Below are 18,996 nucleotides of genomic sequence, written 5' to 3' on the forward strand. Positions count from 1 at the left end.
TAATAAACAGACTATTTAATAAAGAGTTCCGGGACAACCAATTATTATTCATTCGGAAAAGAGAAAAAGGGAGAAGAGAGCGAACAAGGTGACTCTTAAGGACATTGGTATAAGCTGGAAAGGTAGAATTGCCATTAAGTGATAACTGGATATGGAACACGAGTAAGAGGGGGACTCAGATCAGTTCTGGACATGTTAAAATAAATGTCTATAATCTCTCTCTCCCAATTGTTTTGGAGGCAACCAAAATTTTTGGTGGCCTTGTTTCAACAAGGCTTAAAAATAAAATAAAATAAAATATCCATTAGACATCTACACAGAGATACTGAGTAGGCAGTTATTTATATGTGCCTGGAGTTCAAGGAGAAAGCCTAAAATAGAGATATAAACTTGAGAATATTAACACATAGATAGTATCTAAAGCCAGGAGTGAGATAAAATTACCAAGAAAGTGAAATAAACAGAGAAAAAAACCCGACTAAGTTCTGTGGCATTTCAACAATAAGAGATCTCAGAAAATACACATTTAGATAAATCAAAATCAGCAATCTTATTTGGAACAATGGAGTTAGGACACATCTATCTTAAAAGAATTCCAGTTATAAACAAAGTAAGTATATCAACAAAGAGGGTATCTTTAAATCTAATCACACATTTCATACTTGTATGCATTGAGTTACAAATTGAGCCTGAGTGAAAATAAATTCATGATTCAGAGAAATCCAATTTCATTGCTGAAAAAAAAGAACCACCTCAAAAGTATATGTAGTATAGTCATAGTCTATTAATCATATTTAGGTGTTAAAGATAATGTGTTTTTCAACTTATTAAGTAAAAATCTGTAGTTATATACAAATCTCATTGGACATGCTGTAATATCACTTTATATGCTAGAAAGACACCTTCATTTTTACCTAGTGAGCAGTTGCTTTGCATCCTCCCATCTGTTGAACAGCGTAACATGGTGCCAACCACACGGCCTCCCACAACAATGACACGTACATCCCGTCCATGAGACTCTTTAACATACTTCTGGAACAGGTATGGAGCTTCATGGCGAATAAGATGGCTTAGATCAGCCAAATGGTGCTTATCTCGAGCCAAGAAAACAGCTTTGCCTGTGATTGAAAAAGAATAAAAAATATGTGTAAGTCGTCAATCTGTGGGTAGGTTGATATCCACTGCCTCCATCTTCTTGTGTCCCAGTCTGTTCTTTTAGAACCAATTACTTTTTATTTATTTTTTTTAATTTTTTTTTAAATATATTTTATTGATTTTTCACAGAGAGGAAGGGAGAGAGACAGAGAGTTAGAAACATCGATGAGAGAGAAACATCGATCAGCCGCCTCCTGCACATCTCCCACTGGGGATGTGCCTGCAACCAAGGTACATGCCCTTGACCAGAATCGAACCCGGGACCCTTCAGTCTGCAGGCCGACGCTCTATCCACTGAGCCAAACCAGTCTCGGCCCAATTACTTTTTAACCAAAGTAATAGAGTTACAATTAGTAAGACAAAGCAAAAATTGTACATAAAAAAGTTAATAATCACCATCCATGAGTCTCTCAATCTCCATCCAAACTCTTACAGTAATCTAGAATTTATTTCAGTATATGTTGTGAGGTAGAGATATAAAATTTGTATCCCTCCAGGTTAGCCAATAATGCCACTCACTTATTAGCAAAACATTTCCCTCTAAGTTAAAACATGTCATTAATTTGTACAATATATTAATATACTTCACTTGTATACAGGTGTGTGCAAAAGTAGGCTAATAGTTGTTCGTATGGAAAAAGATAGGCAGGTTATGATTATTAAAATATCTTTATTAACTGTGTTTCATGTACTCAAACCTACTTTTGCTCACTTTGTATATTAAAACAGCAGTATGTCACTACATACCTAACTTTGGTATCTGAATTCTCTAGTCCATTCCATTGATTTGCAAATTTTTTAAAACATAGCTATAAATCATTTGACATTCTTCCCATCAAGAAGAGGGGGAATCTATGTCCCATCCCTCTGAATCTAGGAGGGCTTGTGATTGCTTCAACCAACAGAATTTAGCAGAAGCAATTCTAGATGACTTTTGAGGCCAGGTCATAAAAGCTCATGCCGCTTCTTTGGAGCATCCTCTGAAGGAGCCACAGATTTCTTGGCTGCCACATTGAATATTGCAGTCAAGAGTCCCAGCTGACCCCTACCCAGCTATCCCTGTCAAGGCACTCACCTTGTGAAGTACTTGGATTTTATGAATCATTTTATGCCGTAAGAAATCTTTTCTTAATCTAAAGCCATTAAGGTATTTTTATACACTGTCTTCTAAAGCTGTATATTTTTGCCTTACACATTTAAGTCTTCAAACTACATAAATTGGGAAGGAGAATGATTGAAAGTCCCTGAACTCTTGAATAAGACAAAGGTATTAACTTGGGACTCAATCTAATTAAGTATGTGTCTTAAATCCTCTAGGATAATCACTAAATGAATAGAAATAGCTTCAAGCCAAGCTGAACAACTCACAGTAGCCTTCTATAAGTTTGAGGTACCATGCACCTAATAATTTCCCTCTAATTTTTCTTCAGAAGCCCTGCTTCAAAAGCTACTACCTAGTCAATAACCATGAGCAAAGGCAAAGAAAATAATTGCTTAGATATAATTAAGAAAAAAATCTATTCTGTATAATCAATCACCCTTATTATCAAAAGTAAATGTCAAAATTATGTTGCCATAGCAACAACTCATACACACCTCTATGACCTCGTGTATTCTTCACTACCATTGGGAACTCCAGTACTTCTGCTTCATCAATCATCTTAGAAAAATTTTCATGACCACCTGATTTGAGCACAAAAAATTTTCAAAACAACATCAATAGAGGTAGAGTGTGACAAATTTTATCTACACTAATGTCAACACAAGGAAGGTAGAAGTTAAGAATCTCATGACTAAATTTTATTTTTCTTGGAGAAAGTAATAAAAGTTGAAAGTACAGTTAAATATCTGTTTAAAACAACCACACGTTTTAAAATGGGTAAGAGCTATCTTAAACTATAAATATTCTAATATCCAACCTAAAGAAATTAAGTATACTTTAGTTAAAACAATGTTTCCTAATTCTATATCATTTTTCATATTTTTTAAAATTATACTTTATTGATTTTTTACAGAGAGGAAGGGACAAACACTCAAATTAATTTTTCTTACCTCTTATTAATTAATCAGAGTTCTTTCTATACTAATTACTCAGTACCAATGTGCTAAGTCATGCTTCTTACTGTTCATATTGCCAAGGAACAAATGATACAGCAGCAAAATTAAAGCAAAAAAAAATGAATAGTTGTAAAAAAATAACATGATGATATAGAAAAACTAAAACAGAAAAAAGTTTATTAACTGCAATATCATAAATTAGCAGCTTAAAGAAAGATGACCCATGCCCAAATATGAAGCCTTCAACATCAGAGCATCGGTAATATTTCAGTTGGTTAACCATTTCCTTCTTTCCACTCTCTTAAAATCAGAATTATAGAGCCATGATATAAACATCAGGAAGACAGAATTCTCAAACTATTCATTTTGACTCTTCTCATGCAACTGCTAAAAACAGCAACTGTATCACATATCATACAGACTTGAAGAGTTTCCTTCTTTAAAGTATTAAAAATAAGAAGAGGACAGGGCTTTCTTTTTAAAGCCTCGTTAATTCTCCTACCATTCTACTGGACATTTATTTGGAGAAATAATTTTAATGAAAAACTATACTGATTTACCCTTTCCAAACTAGAAGAACAGGAAAGAAAGAAAATATATTAACAATATTGTTTATAACAGTGCTATTCACAGTGCGGTCTAGTAACCTGTGCCCAACTTCGACTTCTTTGCTATTATAGGTGACCAGATAAATACAAAAAGAGTAAGCACTAGAAGCTTTTATAGAAATTTGGCATTGCTGTGATATTTTTATTGTACTTTGTAAGGTTATTGATACACAGCAAACTGGTCTTTAAAAGAACAAAAAAGATCCTTTACCACGGATAGTTTCAGAAGCACTAGTTTAAAGCATGCCTGGTGTAGTGTCATTTTCTTAAGAAAAAAGAAAATATTTATGAAGAATTACCATGAAAATGGTAACTAAGAAACAGAAATTAAACAGAGATGTCATCAAAGTCTATTATCTTTTACCACAAAGGCTGGCAAACTAGAGCCTATGGGACAGATATGACCCACTGCCTTTTTTTATCATCAAGTTTTATTGGAACACAGCTACACGTTTGTTTAGGCATTTCCTATAGCAACTTTCACACTACGACAGCATTACTAAGGGTCACATATTGACTATCTGGCCCTTTCCAAGCAAAGTTTTCTGAATTTGTTTTACCCACATCATGAAACTAATTTGTAAAAACTTATATAAGTTCTTTCATGTTTACATATTTCCTTATATCACATAACCCTGTTAGTTTAATATGGCTTTCAAAACTATCAGTTCTCTAAAACTTAAGGCTATAAATTCTTATTAGTGAACTCACCATAAGAGAAAGTATCGGGCAGAGGAACACCATGGCCAGCCAACTCTTGAAAGGTCCAGAACTTATTAACACAGTTCAGGATGGCCTGAGGTCGGTTCATCAACCGGCATCCCATCTTCTCTAAATGGCGTAAAACAGTGATGTCACTATCACTTTGCACCCAAGGGGTTGGTACTCTCACTACCACCACCTGGGGATAGGCAGTAATTAGTTCTCCATTGATCCGCAAACCTGAAATATACAGGAACAGATCAAAACCGTGAAAATGAAATATACAATAAAATACAGGAACAGCTCGAGTCACAAAACTAAATGTACTATGTTGTTAATATATCATTGGGACAAAGAGACATCCCACCTTCAATTATATTTCTTTCTAAGAAAAAGAAAGTGTAATGAGAAAAACTTCACTGGTTAAATAAACAATTGCAGGTGTCAATACAAAGAAATATGCCCAAGCCAGGACTGAAGGGTCGCAGGTTCGATTCCAGTCAAAGGCACGTACCTCAGTTGCTGGCTCAATCCCCAGCCCTGGTTGGTGTGTGTGTGTGTGTGAGGCAACCAATCGATGTGTCTCTTACACTGATATTTCTCTCTCTGTCTCTCCCGCTCCCTTTCACTCTCTAAAAATCAATGGAAAAATATCCTTGGATGAGGATGAACAAAAAAATAAATAAATACAAACAAATACAACATAGCCATTAAAAACAATGTTATAATCATGTTCAAAAATAGAAAATTTCCAGATGCTGAACTTTTTTTAAAAAAAGCAAATCTGAGAATATAAGTTTTATCTGTGTTTGCATATGCATAGGAAATGTATGAAAGGATAAATGATATAAATGGCTATCTCTGCGTATGAGTGGATGGCAAGGCAGGAAGAGGAAGGTGAAATAGGGAACTTTAACATTTTGCTCCACGTAATTCTCTGTATAGTATTCTTTATGTTCTTTTTTAAGTGATGACATATCTATATATATAAAAATCTAAGTGTCTGTCTGACCAGTAGCTATGACATGCACTGACCACCTGGGGGCAGACGCTCAACGCAGGAGCTGCCATGACATGCACTGGCCATTTAAAAATAAACGGCACCACGGACCTGGCGCCGACAAACCAACACTCGGCTTCCCCTAAGTGGGACACAGGCCCCATAACCACCCCAGAGCGAAAGCCCACCAAATCACAGCCAATGCTGCCAAGGCCCCATGGTGCAAAATTCGGCCACAGCTCAGCCCAGCCTGAAACAATCACTGTAGGCACCGGGTAATGACGTCACATAGCAACGCCTGGCTTCCTCTCCCTAATGACTAGCCTCCTTGGAGTTTCTTCAGCACAGGAACCCGACTTGCTTTATAGCTAGGTGCAAACATTTCACAGCTTAATCAAATGTTTGTGAAGTGTTTTCCACACCTCATCTCATTTGATCCTCACAGAAGTCCTGGAGTAGGTAGATAGGAGACTCGGTAGAATCCTATTTTCTTTTCATTAGCAAGATGTGAATAGCAATATTAAAATATTTCTTCTAATTAATTTCCTTTTAATGTGCACAAATCCATGCACTGGAACACTAGTGCTTTTATATTGAGAAAAAAAATTTTAAAAAGAAGAATCTTGAATTTTATCCAATACCATATAATAAAACAAATGAGGTCCCAAATAATAAAACAAAATATTTAAGTTTCTTCTTAAAACCTATTTTCATTAAAAAAAAAACAAAAAAAAACAGCCCGGTCCATACACTCAGTGGTTGAGCATCAACCTATGAACCAAGAGGTCACTGGTTCAATTCCTGGTAAGGGCACATGTCCAGGTTGTGGGCTCAATCCCCAGTAGGGGGCATGCAGGAGGCAGCCGACTGATGTTTCTATCTCTCTATCCCTTCCTCTCTTTCTAATAACCAATAAAAATAAAATAATAATAATGATAATAACATTTAAAAAAACAGGGAAGGGCGGTCACTGAGGGGAAAAGGGGGACATGTAATACTTTCAACAATAAAGATAAATTAAAAAAAAACAGTACATATACTTATTTATAACGTTCAAATACAAAAATAATATATAAAATATTCATTTCCCATCCAACATTAGGTACTTAGTGGTAACAGTATGTATTTTATTTTCCCAACTGTTAATCTTAACACAGAATAATATATACATATTATTCATTTTTAGAAAAATGAAGTGTTTTGTATTACTTTATATCACTTTCTCTCATTACTTAAAATTATACATCTCTCTATGGCAGTGCATATATAGTTTTATCTGCTTCTTTTTTTAAGGGGACTGAATGGAATTATATTTTATAAATATGCCAGATGACCCAGCCCTTACTTATGGACACTCATTCATTCAATTAATACTAAGCAATGACCACGCATCAAATGCTTGTCTATAAGTTGGTAAAAGATTGGTAAATAAGGCAACAAGGTACTATCCTGTGGCGAAGAGACTGTTCCATAAACAAAATACCAACAAATCAAATACAATTCATCAAAAAAATAATACATCAAAACCAAGGGGAAGGGGGTCATTCCAGGGGTACAAGGATAGTTCAATCAATGTAATATACCACATTACCAAAAGGAAGGATAATATACCATATGATCTTATCAAAGACAGAAAAAGCATTTGATAAGATACAAAAATCAATATGCAAAAATCCAGTCTTCCTGTATACTAACAACAAAAATTTAGAAAAAGAGCCGAAACCGGTTTGGCTCAGTGGATAGAGCGTCAGCCTGCGGACTGGGGGGTCCCGGGTTCGATTCCGGTCAGGGGCGTGTGCCTGGGTTGCGGGCACATCCCCAGTGGGAGATGTGCAGGAGGCGGCTGATCGATGTTTCTCTCTCATCGATGTTTCTAACTCTCTATCTCTCTCCCTTCCTCTCTGTAAAAAATCAATAAAATATATAAAAAAAAAAAAAATTTAGAAAAAGAAAAGAAAAAATAAAATAATCAAAAGAATAAAATACCTGGGAATAAAATTATCAAAGGATATGAAAGACCTATAGACTAAAAACTACAAAGTATTATTAAAAGAGACTGTAAAGCCGAAACAGGTTTGGCTCAGCGGATAGAGCGTCGGCCTGTGGACTGAAGGGTCCAAGGTTCGATTCCGGTCAGGGGCATGTACCTGGGTTGCGGGCACATCCCCAGTGGGAGATGTGCAGGAGGCAGCTGATTGATGTTTCTCTCTCATCGATGTTTCTAACTCTCTATCTCTCTCCCTTCCTCCCTGTAAAAAATCAATAAAATATATTTAAAAAAATAAAAGATACTGAAAAAGAGAACCAAGATGGTGGCATAGGCAAACACTGGCTGCCTCCCACAACCACATCAAAATTACAACTAAAATACAGAACAACCACCATCAGAACCACCTCTAATCTGGCTGAATGGAAGTCCTACAACTACAACAGTAAAGACGAAAGCGTATTGAGACAGGTAGGAGGGGCAGAGGTGTGCCAAACGGGCTGGTCCAATACCCACATTTCTTTAATCAGGAGGGATATGTCCAAGGCCTCCCGTGAGAAGCAGGGGGTCCTGTCCCTACACCAGACCCCCCAAACCAGAGTTCCAGACTGGGAAGAGAAGTCCCCATAACTTCTAGCTATAAAAACCAATAGGGATTGTGGCTGAGCGAGACTGCTGGAGTCCCAGGTGTTCTTCTTAAAAGGCCCGCAGACGAAACTTACACAGTCTCCATTCCTTTGCAATCCAGTGCCAGGCAGTGGCTTTGGGGGAATCCAGGGACATACAGGGAAGAACTGGACTGTCTGGCATTGGGGCAGGAACTCGGGGGCAGCTTTCTCCCAGCCAAGGATGCTCACAGGAGTTATCATTCCTGTGCTGGACCTCTCCCATCGCCGAGCTGACTGGCAGGCACATCTGAGTTTCCATCAGTGTGCCCCACACTGTTCACTCTGCCCTGGTGATTCCCTGAGAACTCACCCCATCCAATTTGCAGCCCCACCAAAGCTGTTTGCAGCTGCTTTTCTTTATGAGTGGCTTTTCTTTAACTTTGCTAAAAAATCTCTTAAACAAGCAGTAGCTGGAGCCAGCATGCCCCAAACCGATCAATAAAAGGCCCAAGACCCTGCACTAGCACCAGCCTGCCTTGCCTCACAGCTGGGCCTCACCTGGGCACTTCCTAGCCCAATACAAATAGAAGCCATCTGTAGATCTCTCTGTAGCTCATATCCAGTGGCCCCAGGCAGTGGCTGATTTTGCACCTCCCTGGAGGCCCTAGGGGCATCCGGTGGACAGCTTCAGACCATACCAGATTACAACTCTATGCATCCGCAAGTGACACACTCAAGGGTCAGACTCTGAGCAAGTCCTGCTCCATAGGGGTGTCTCCTCCACTGTAGATGCAGCTGGTCCTCACAGCCAATTGGCCTAGAGGCCAATTCCTCCCAGTGATGCAAATTCCTCCCAGTGACGCCAATCAAGGCTCAACTACAACATTTTGCAGCCCGCAGCCCACAGCCCACACAGAGGTGCACCTAAAGTGCTCAACTCAGGTGACTGGGGAGGCTTAGCCACTAGGCTCTAAAGGACACCTATTACACAAGGCCACTCTACCAATTCCAGGCGACATACTAGTAACAGCTCTGACTAACACATAGAAACAAACACAGGGAAGCAGTCAAAATGCGGAGCCAAAAAAACATGTTACAAATGAAAGAAATGGGAGCAAGCAAACTACTGGATACAGAGTTCAAAACAATGGTTATAAGGTTACTCAAGGATCTTAATGAGAGCTTCAAGGGACTTGGTGAGACTTTCAAAGATGAGAATGTCAAAGACAAAAAAAGACCAGTCTGAAATTAAGCATACACTAACTGAAATAAAGAATAATTTACAGGGATTCAACAGAAGAGTAGAGGATTCCAAGAATCAAATTAAGGATTTGGAATATGAGGAAGCAAAAAACACCCAATTAGAAGAGCAAAAAAGAAAAATATGAAGATAGTGTAAGGAGCCCCTGGGACAAACAACTTCAAGCATACCAACATTTGTATTATGGGGGTGCCAGAAGGAGAAGAGAGAGTGCAACATATTGAAAACCTATTTGAAGAAATAATGACAAAAAGCTTCCCCTACCTGGTGAAATAATAGACTTACTAGTATAAGTCCAGGAAGCACAGAGAGTCCCAAACAAGAGGAACCCAAAGACACCCACACCAAGACACATCATAATTAAAATGCCAAGGGTTAAAGACAAAGAGAGAATCTCAAAAGCAGCAAGAGAAGAGCAGTTAGTTACCTAAAGGTAGCACCCATGCAACTGTCAGCTGATTTCTCAACACAAACTTTGCAGGCCAGAAGGAAGTGGCAAGAAATATTCAAAATGATGAATGGCAAGGACCTACAATCAAGATTACTCTACCCAGCAAAGCTATCATTTTGAATGGGAGGTCAGATAAAGAGCTTCACAGACAAGAAAAAGCTAAAGGAGTTCATCACCACCAAACCAGTACACTCAATCCCCAGTGGGAGCCCTGCAGGAGCCAGCCAATTGATGATGGTCCTCTCTCATTGATGTTTCTATCTATCCCTCTCTCTTCCTGCTCTCTAAAAACCAATAAAAATATTAAATAAAAAGTGAATCACACATGGATTTTAATTTACTACTACAAGGACCACCCCCCCCCCCCCCGCCCTTGGATTATAAGGTATTTTAAAACTAAAAGACAGTAATAACAGAAGGAAACTAGTAGGTTATCTTTAATTTCCCTCCCAACTATTTTCCTAAATAATACAATAAGGCATTTAATAAATACTGGTGTTTCCATTTCTTCCAGAACATACACTAGAGTTTAAGATTAGGTAATACTTAGTATGCGAAGGCTCTTAAATATGCCTCTGCCGTAATTATTTCTGAAACATGCAGTGTCACCATATTCCAAGTAAAAATCTAAAAAATTACTTAGTAAAGACTTACCCAGGTTTCCTTGCTCGATTGTCAGCACTACCTCATCCATCACCACGGCCCTAAAGTCCAGTTCCTCCTCACAACATTTGGCCTTTAATGCTCTTAAGATCTCTTTCTGGGGATAGTCTTCCCTGATTCGACGATCTGTCAAAAACCACAACTTGGCAGCCACGGAGCTACACATCTTGACCTGCTTATTCTTCCTTTTCCTGGATTATTTCTTCCTGGATGTAAACTCTTTCTAGATGGAAGAGAAAATAAACATACAAATCAAGAAGTCTACTTAATTTCTGGCTTCCACCCAATAAGTGCCGTGATTCATACTAACTACACAAGCGGGTTAATAGGGTAATATGACTTTTCCCCTTTCATTCAAATTAAAAATATTTGTACCACTAGAAATATGGAAACTGATAACCTCCCCTGAAATAAGATTTCTCCATTTCCCACTGGGGAAGCTAGCACTGCAATTTTATAATTACAACAGGTCACTTATCAGAAACTTTCAATGCCATTCCCTATCCTAATAAAAGAGTAATGTGCAAATTAACCATCACTCCACGACAAAGACGGCGGCGCCCATAGTGGCCAGGGTGGTGGGGAGAGACAGACACAAGGAGGGAGGGGTCTCTGGCCAGAGACCGGGGTGCAGGACGCTGGCGTCATTGCAGGCCGGGCTGAGGGACCGTCCCCCTCCCCCGTCCATGAATTTTGTGCACCAGGCCTCTAGTATTATATATTGTCTAGGATAGTGGTCAGCAAATTCATTAGTCAACAGAGCCAAATACCAACAGTACAATTGAAATTTCTTTTGAGAGCCAAATTTTTTAAACTTAAACTATATAGGTAGGTACATTGTTATTAACTTAATTAGGGTACTCCTAAGGCTTAGGAAGAGCCACACTCAAGGGGCCAAAGAGCCGCATGTGGCTCACGAGCCGCAGTTTGCCGACCACAGGTCTAGGATATACTCTAATCTGATCACCTACTGATTTATCCCCTCCCCCAAAATGCAAGTCCCTTCTTGATACAAAATAGAGACTGCAATTATCAATAATATATTCCCATAGCTCTCCCATCACTGTAAGTTCCTGTCATATATATTCATGTATCTGTAGTTTATTGAATTTTCTTTCCTTATTTGGTTATATGTATATTTTATTATAAACATTTTTATAGACATTTTTAAAAATGAGATAGTAGCACCAACATTACTGGATGAGCATCAACACTGAAGTACTTTACACAGCAACTTTAATCAAATAATTTGAGAATGTAGAAAAAAAAACTTTAAAAAACAAAATAAATGCCAAAGTCCATTCACTAAAATTTGTTTATTTCAATCAGGAAGCATGCTTTTACTCAGTGTTTTTATTCTTTCTTTAAATAGAATTCTTAAAAGTAAACACAGCTTGTTTACTAGAACACAAAAAAAGGACTTTCTTCTGCAAGTGGAGTTTTGCTTCTCAGAGTTTATATCATGAGCAAGACAGCAGTTGAAAATCATTTTCTGAGAAATGAAAACTTGTAAGCTTTACTAACAAACATAACAAAAGAAAACTCTTTTCCAGTACTATTCCAGATGATACAGCAAACCTAACACAGAAGGAAAGAACAAGGGCAAGGATTAGAGGAAACAATGGCCATACAAATGGATGGCCTCCAGCATCCCCGCAGCTGAAACTGGTTCCTCATGTACCATTCACACCCTCTCCAGGGTCTCAGCCAGAAGGGCCTACTCCACAGACGCGCACATGATTAGGACCAGAACATGGTGGGAAAGACACACACACACACACACACACACACACCCCTTGGCCTGCCATGCCTGCCCAATGACCTATGGCCTCAAAGGCATCAGTCCCTGGAAAGCAGGGAAGAAATAACATAATGTGGGAGATACACAGAAGAGAGAGGGCTTGGGCTTGTAGCTATGGAAACACAAGGGAGGGAGGAGCTCTCAGCTGTGGTGACACATCAGGCCAAGACCCAAGTAACCAGCAAAGAGGATGCCTCATGCCGAGCCTCTTGGCTCTCTGTACCCTTTTTCCATAGCTGTGATCAAGAACATACCCACTAGCGTCCTAGGTAAGATATGATAATAACTCAACTTACACACTGGGAAGACAGGATGTGGCCTTACAGAGTCTTCCAGGCCACTAGGAAGGGTCTCACTCAGGAGAAAAAGATCCACAAAAGTCACACCAGAGTACCCAATATAGAGATCCCAGTTGCCCTTGAGAGACAAACTATAAAAATGCCCTTAAAAAGTTTATATTGGGTAGTTTTTGAAACACCCTGTCCCTGACTTCCAAAACTCCAAAGCTATCTCTGTGCCTACCCTGACATTTAGTTCTTGAACATCATCTGTTCACCAATGATTGAATTTCATTGTATAAACTGCCCAGCCATTATGGCCCCAAGAGAAATCAGGATGGGATGTTACAGCCACGGGCAACTGGAAAGCAGGAACATTCTGCCGATACTTACAGGTCAGCTCTCAGAAAATGCCCAGGCTGCAACAGTAACACCCATGGTATTTTCAGTGATTCTACAGTCATACAGTAAAAGCACTCCAAGACTGCAACCTCACACTGCTGTGTAGCAATCCCAACAGATGATGCACATGAGCATCCCATCTTGTCTGACTTCATGGCCACATAAAGTTTGGGTGTTTCTATACTGGTATGCAACAAACAACTGCAGGTTCAGATTAGGCTATCTCCTTTCATTTTCTTTCTTTAAAATATCTTTTTATTGATTTCAGAGAGGAAGGGAGAGGGGGAGAGAAACATCAATGATGAGATAGAAACATCATTGTTCAGCTGCCTCCTGCATGCCCCCTACTGGGGGGTCAAGCCCACAATCCAAGCATGTGTGAAGTATGGTAGCAACCATCTCAGGTAGAAATTATAGTTTAACTTTAACCTTGCTGTTTGGCTTATGTACCTATTTGCTTTAACAATGGACAGGTTATTTTGATTTTCTGAATTATATAAATCATCCCATTCGATTAAATGCCTTATTGATTGTAATGTGAATATCCCATGGGTTGTGGTCATACTGGTCTTAGAAAGCACATTTTTCCTTTACCTGGGAAGGACAGCACAGTTATCCCAAGGTCAGAGGGCTCTAGACCCCAAACTGTAATTTAGATAACATGCCTAAGTTTAACCCAGGTTACCCAAGGGCTCTAGATAATGTATTTCCGCCAATTCAGTGACCCCGAGACCCAAATCTATAATTAACATGCTTAATTCTGCTTCTGTGAACTGCTTTTTTGCGAGCCAGGCAGGTTCCTCATTCCAAACCCTGGATGTAATCAATACCTTTGTGATTTTTTGCCTATATAACCCTGGAGCTTCGACCATCTTGTTACTATGAGATTTGGGAAATAACCCCTCATAGTCCCGGATTGCAATAAATGTGACTCTTTAATTCGACTTCTTGAGGCGTCCTTCTGTGTTTCACGGGGTACGTTACAATAGTGCCCTTGCCTGGAATCGAACCCAGAACCTTCCAGTCCACAGTACAATGCTCTCTCCACTGAGTCAAACCAGCTAGGGCTTTCATTTTCTTTTTAATGGGCTCAAAGTCTCTTGATCCTAGGGTTCAAACAAAGAAAATGATGTTCCCTCCCTGTCTTCGAGAAGTGAAGCAAAGCTGAAGGTATCATTTCACTTGCTACAACGGGAATACATCCTTTCAGAAGGGATGCCTGCACCCCAGAATCTGGAACTGAAAGGATGCTCTCTCTCCCTACAGAAAGAGACTCTGGAAAGAAGCAGAGGCTGTGATGAAGAGGTCTGACATCAATGTCAACGGCTGTGGTTTCTCAAAGCCTGCCTAAATGGTAGGCGAAAATGGCAGGAACTTGGAACTGAGGTATCTTTGGTCATGTGGAATACATTTTCTTTATCAGCTTCAAAAGATTCTTACGTTATACCTTAATTTTCATGTAAAGATTCATAGAGGTATGCAATAGTGTGTTCCAACTCTCTATTTCTGTACACCAAGTAGATGACATCCTCAGTCTGTAAAGGGCACAACTACTACTTAACAACCTTCAGCTTGCTAATTATCGTTTCATTGGTGCTGGTATCTTTAAGTGACACCTGTACAGATTTTTTAATCTACTCTAATTTTAGTGATCTCCTGAGACCAGTTTATTGGCAGGGAATGAAAGGGCACAACCTCTCCTCCACCCAATGGCCCACTCCTGTTTCCAGAAGATGAGAGGCTGGCCATCCTTGGCGCTCAGGGCTGCCTGCTGAGGAGGCTACTTGCCTTTTTAAGACTATTCCACTGTGATTCACATCTAACCAGACCTCAGAAATTCTCAGGTGAAGACTCTCCAGCCCCAATGGCAGAGGCTCATCATCCCCACCCCCACCCCCATGGCCTGGCAACAATGCCTTCCTGTGGCCCAGAAAGAGACCAATAGGTGGCACCTCCTCTGATGGCCTTCTCCTCCCCCTAACCCAGCGGTTCTCAACCTGTGGGTCGCCGAACCCTTTGGCAGTCGAACGACCCTTTCACAGGGGTCGCCTAAGACCATCCTGCATATCAGATATTTACATTACGATTCAAAACAGTAGCAAAATTACAGTGATGAAGTAGCAACAAAAATAATTTTATGGTTGGGGGTCACAACATCAGGAACTGTTTTAAACGGCCAGAAGGTTGAGAACCACTGCCCTAACCAGTATTTTAAAACATCTACTTTTCTATTTCCCATCCACTAAGATCAAGGAAAAAGAAAACACAAAAAAGCTTGTAAGAAGTGAAAAGCAGATTCTGCCATGTGAAGATACAAGGAGAAACTGACAGTCTGCAACCTGGAAGAGGATCCTGGCCAAAATCTGACCAGGCTGGCACCATGATCTTGGACTTCCAGATTTGAAAACTGTGAAATTAATTGCTGTTGCTTATATGCAAAAAAAAAGAATTAAGTCAAAAGCATAACAGTGAACAGTCCAGAAGCCCAAATCTATACAAACAAAAAATTATAGTCCCAAGTCTTTTTTTTTTTAAAGTTCAAATTATATCCACTATTTTTAAACACAGAAAAGAGTCTATAAAAAAAATAAAGTGGGGCCGAAACCGGTTTGGCTCACTGGATAGAGCGTCGGCCTGCGGACTGAAGGGTCCCAGGTTCGATTCCGGTCGGGGGCATGTGCCTGGGTTGCGGGCACATCCCCAGTGGGAGATGTGCAGGAGGCAGCTGGTCGATGTTCCTCTCTCATCGATGTTTCTAACTCTCTGTCTCTCTCCCTTCCTCTCTGTAAAAAATCAATAAAATATATTAAAAAAAATAAAAAATAAAAAATAAAGTGGGTTTTTTTTTCCCTCTGACATTTAAAGGAGTAAGTTTAGTGACCCAATAAGATATCTGTAAGAAAAGACTTTACTCTCCAACATTTGCAAATGTTCATATATACACAAGAATATAATCTCTCCTCTTAGAATATAAACTCGGATGAAATAGTTTCCATACTCTATTTCTTTATTTCTCTCAGAGTATCAAGAAAAACAATGTATATATCAATATCAAATAAATGCTACTAATAAACTAAAATAGTTTTGAAATAAAAAGAAATTCAAAGAGAATTTACTTTTATATTAGAGCCAGTATTCCCATGTAAACTTCTGATGGGCACACCATTTTTAACAAATCACTGTCATCTTCAAACAGTCTAGACCAGTGGTCGGCAAACTGCGGCTCGGCAAACCGCAGCTTGCAAGCCACATGCGGCTCTTTGGCCCCTTGAGTGTGGCTCTTCCATAAAACATCGACTTCAGCGCATGGGCCACGAAGTTTCAATCACACTGTATGTGTGCGCCCGCACATGGTATTTTGTGGAAGACCCACACTCAAGGGGCCAAAGAGCCGCATGTGGCTCACGAGCCGCGGTTTGCCAACCACAGGTCTAGACAAAGCTAATTAAATGGGAATCATAAATAAAGTGGTTAATTCATTTTTCTTGTGAGGTCCCTTCCCAACGGTAATTATTCTGGGAGGAAAAAAGCAAAATCACAATCTATCATTTGAACACATTAAAGCATCGCTTACTATTATTAGAAAAATTCTTTTTTTTTTTTTTGGAGTCCTTTTTTTTTTTTTATTAAATCTTTATTGTTCAGATTACATTTGTTCTCTTTCCCCCCGCCCCCATAACTCCCCTCCTCCCAGTTCCCGCCCCACCCTCCGCCCTCACTCCCCACCCACTGTCCTCATCCATAGGTGCATGATTTTTGTCCAGTCTCTTCCCGAATCTCCCATTCCCCTTTCCCCCCCAAGAATAGTCAGTCCATTCCCTTTCTATGTCCCTGATTCATTATAATCACCAGTTCATTCTGTACATCAGATTATTTATTCACTTGATTCTTAGATTCACTTGTTGATAGATGCATGTTTGTTGTTCACAATTTGTATCTTTACCTTTTTCTTCTTCCTCTTCTTAAAGGATACCGTTCAGCATTTCGTATAATACTGGTTTAGTGGTGATGAAGTCCTTTAGCTTTTCCTTATCTGTGAAGCTCTTTATCTGACCTTCAATTCTGAATGATAGCTTTGCTGGATAAAGTAATCTTGGTTGTAGGTTCTTGCTATTCATCACTTTGAATATTTCTTGCCACTCCCTTCTGTCCTGCAAAGTTTCTGTTGAGAAATCAGCTGACAGTCGTATGGGTATTCCCTTGTAGGTAATTGAGTCTCTTTCTCTTGCTGCTTTTAAGATTCTCTCTTTGTCTTTTGCTCTTGGCATTTTAATGATGATGTGTCTTGGTGTGGTCCTCTTTGGATTCCTTTTGTTTGGGGTTCTCTGCGCTTCTTGGACCTATAAGTCCATTTCTTTCACCAGGTGGGGGAAGTTTTCTGCCATTATTTCTTCAAATAGGTTTTCAATATCTTGCTGTCTCTCATCTTCTGGCACCCCTATAATTCTGATATTTGTACGCTTGAAGCTGTCCCAGAGGCTCCTTACACTATCTTCGTATTTTCGGATTCTTTTTCATTTTGCTTTTCCGGTTGGGTGTTTTTTGCTTCTTCGCATTTCAAATCTTTGACTTGATTCTTGCGCTCCTCTGGTCTGCTATTGGGTGTCTGTATAATATTCTTTATCTCAGTCAGTGTATGCCTAATTTCTAGTTGGTTATCACAGCATCGAGGGTCTCATTAGTTTTCGTGAGGCTCTCATCAAGTTTATTGGCAGCTTCTAGCACATTATTGCAAGCCCTCAAAATTGTGTTTTTTAGCTCTATATCCTCCATTTCTGTCATGTTTTTTTGTCTCCGCATTTTTTATGCTTTCTTGGTGCACCCCCTTGTGGTCTGTGTGCGCAGTCTTGTTCTAGTTAAGCCTTGATTGTTGTAGTTAATACTAGAGGGATTTGACCACCAGGCCGACTGGCTGTGAGAATCAGGTGTGGGAAAAATGTCCTCTGGAGAGGTGCTAATCTAGCCTTTGCCTGAGGTGGTCCGGCAAATGGCTCTGCGCAGGGCTTGGGCGGGGCGGGATCAACAGGGCGGGCGGAGGGAGCAGTTATGGCTGCTCTCAGTCCCGTTCCCAGAGGCTCTGCTTCTCAGAACCCTGGCAACCGCTGCAAACCACGGAGAGAAAGCTGCCTTCACGTTCCAACTGATGCTAGACAATCCTGCTTCTCCCGTTTGAGTCTGAGTCCCTAGAGACTCGCCCGGATCTGGAGCTCAGAGTCTGAGACTCCCTCCTGATTGAAAACGACAACCGCGCCCTCAGCCACCAGCCCGCTTTGTGCGCGCACGTCCACACCTTTATATTTTCCACACTGCGCCTCCTCTGAGCCTCGGCATGCTGTTGTCTTTCCTTCTAGTTGAAGAGTCTCTCCTCAGCCAGCCTTCCTGTAGTTCTGGGTGAAGTCCGTTCCGTCTTTTAGTTTTATTTTTGAAGTGGTTGTTTGCCGCAGCAGTCTCCGGTGTTTACCTATGCCGCCATCTTGGTGGTCTCTATTAGGAAAATTCTTTATTCTAGATAAGACATAGTATATGAACCCAGAATCAAAAGACTAAGAAAGAGTAAAATTAGAGAAGAAAAACATGAATTCTAATATACAAACTAAAATTTACTCCATTTGGCAATTACTACAGATGTGCTTTCAATGACATCATTCTGTCTTGGATTTGAAATTGGATCAGGTTATAGAGAAAAATAACAAATACTAGTATGTGTATCTTGAGTTGTAGGCACTTCTTCGTAGTCTCTTTTTCTGTGACCCTTTTTTCCTGACAGCTCTACTTTTGCAGTCCCCTCTGGGCTTCTTAAACTCTTCCCTCCTTTCTCTAGAAATGTCATCCTCAGCCAGGTTTCAACTATTACCACTGAAACTCAAATATATCATTGACGTATTAAATCTCTCTCTCCAACCAGGCAATGGTGTGCAATTATTTGGTCAAACAGTAGTCTACATGTTGCTGTCAAGGTATTTTGTAAATGTGATTAACATCTACAATCAGCTGACTCTGAGTAAAGGAGATTACAATCATA

The 18,996-nt window shown here is 39.8% G+C and overlaps 1 protein-coding gene across 1 annotated transcript in view; it reads right to left on the bottom strand.

The window, feature by feature from the left end:
- RIMKLB (ribosomal modification protein rimK like family member B) overlaps positions 1-18,996 on the bottom strand; it is a 40,516-nt gene that overhangs the window by 5,521 nt on the left and 15,999 nt on the right. The window contains exons 2-5 of the mRNA XM_070410722.1: positions 10,485-10,716; positions 4,533-4,763; positions 2,752-2,838; positions 915-1,118 (exon numbers count right to left, since the gene is read on the bottom strand). Of these exons, the coding sequence (XP_070266823.1) occupies positions 915-1,118; positions 2,752-2,838; positions 4,533-4,763; positions 10,485-10,659 (697 nt within the window). The 5' untranslated portion in view covers positions 10,660-10,716. The remainder of the gene's footprint in view (positions 1-914; positions 1,119-2,751; positions 2,839-4,532; positions 4,764-10,484; positions 10,717-18,996) is intronic.

Source organism: Myotis yumanensis, unplaced genomic scaffold (assembly GCF_028538775.1).
Source record: "Myotis yumanensis isolate MYYU_CA2020_CCGP unplaced genomic scaffold, mMyoYum1.0.hap1 SCAF_3, whole genome shotgun sequence".
NCBI lineage: Eukaryota > Metazoa > Chordata > Mammalia > Chiroptera > Vespertilionidae > Myotis > Myotis yumanensis.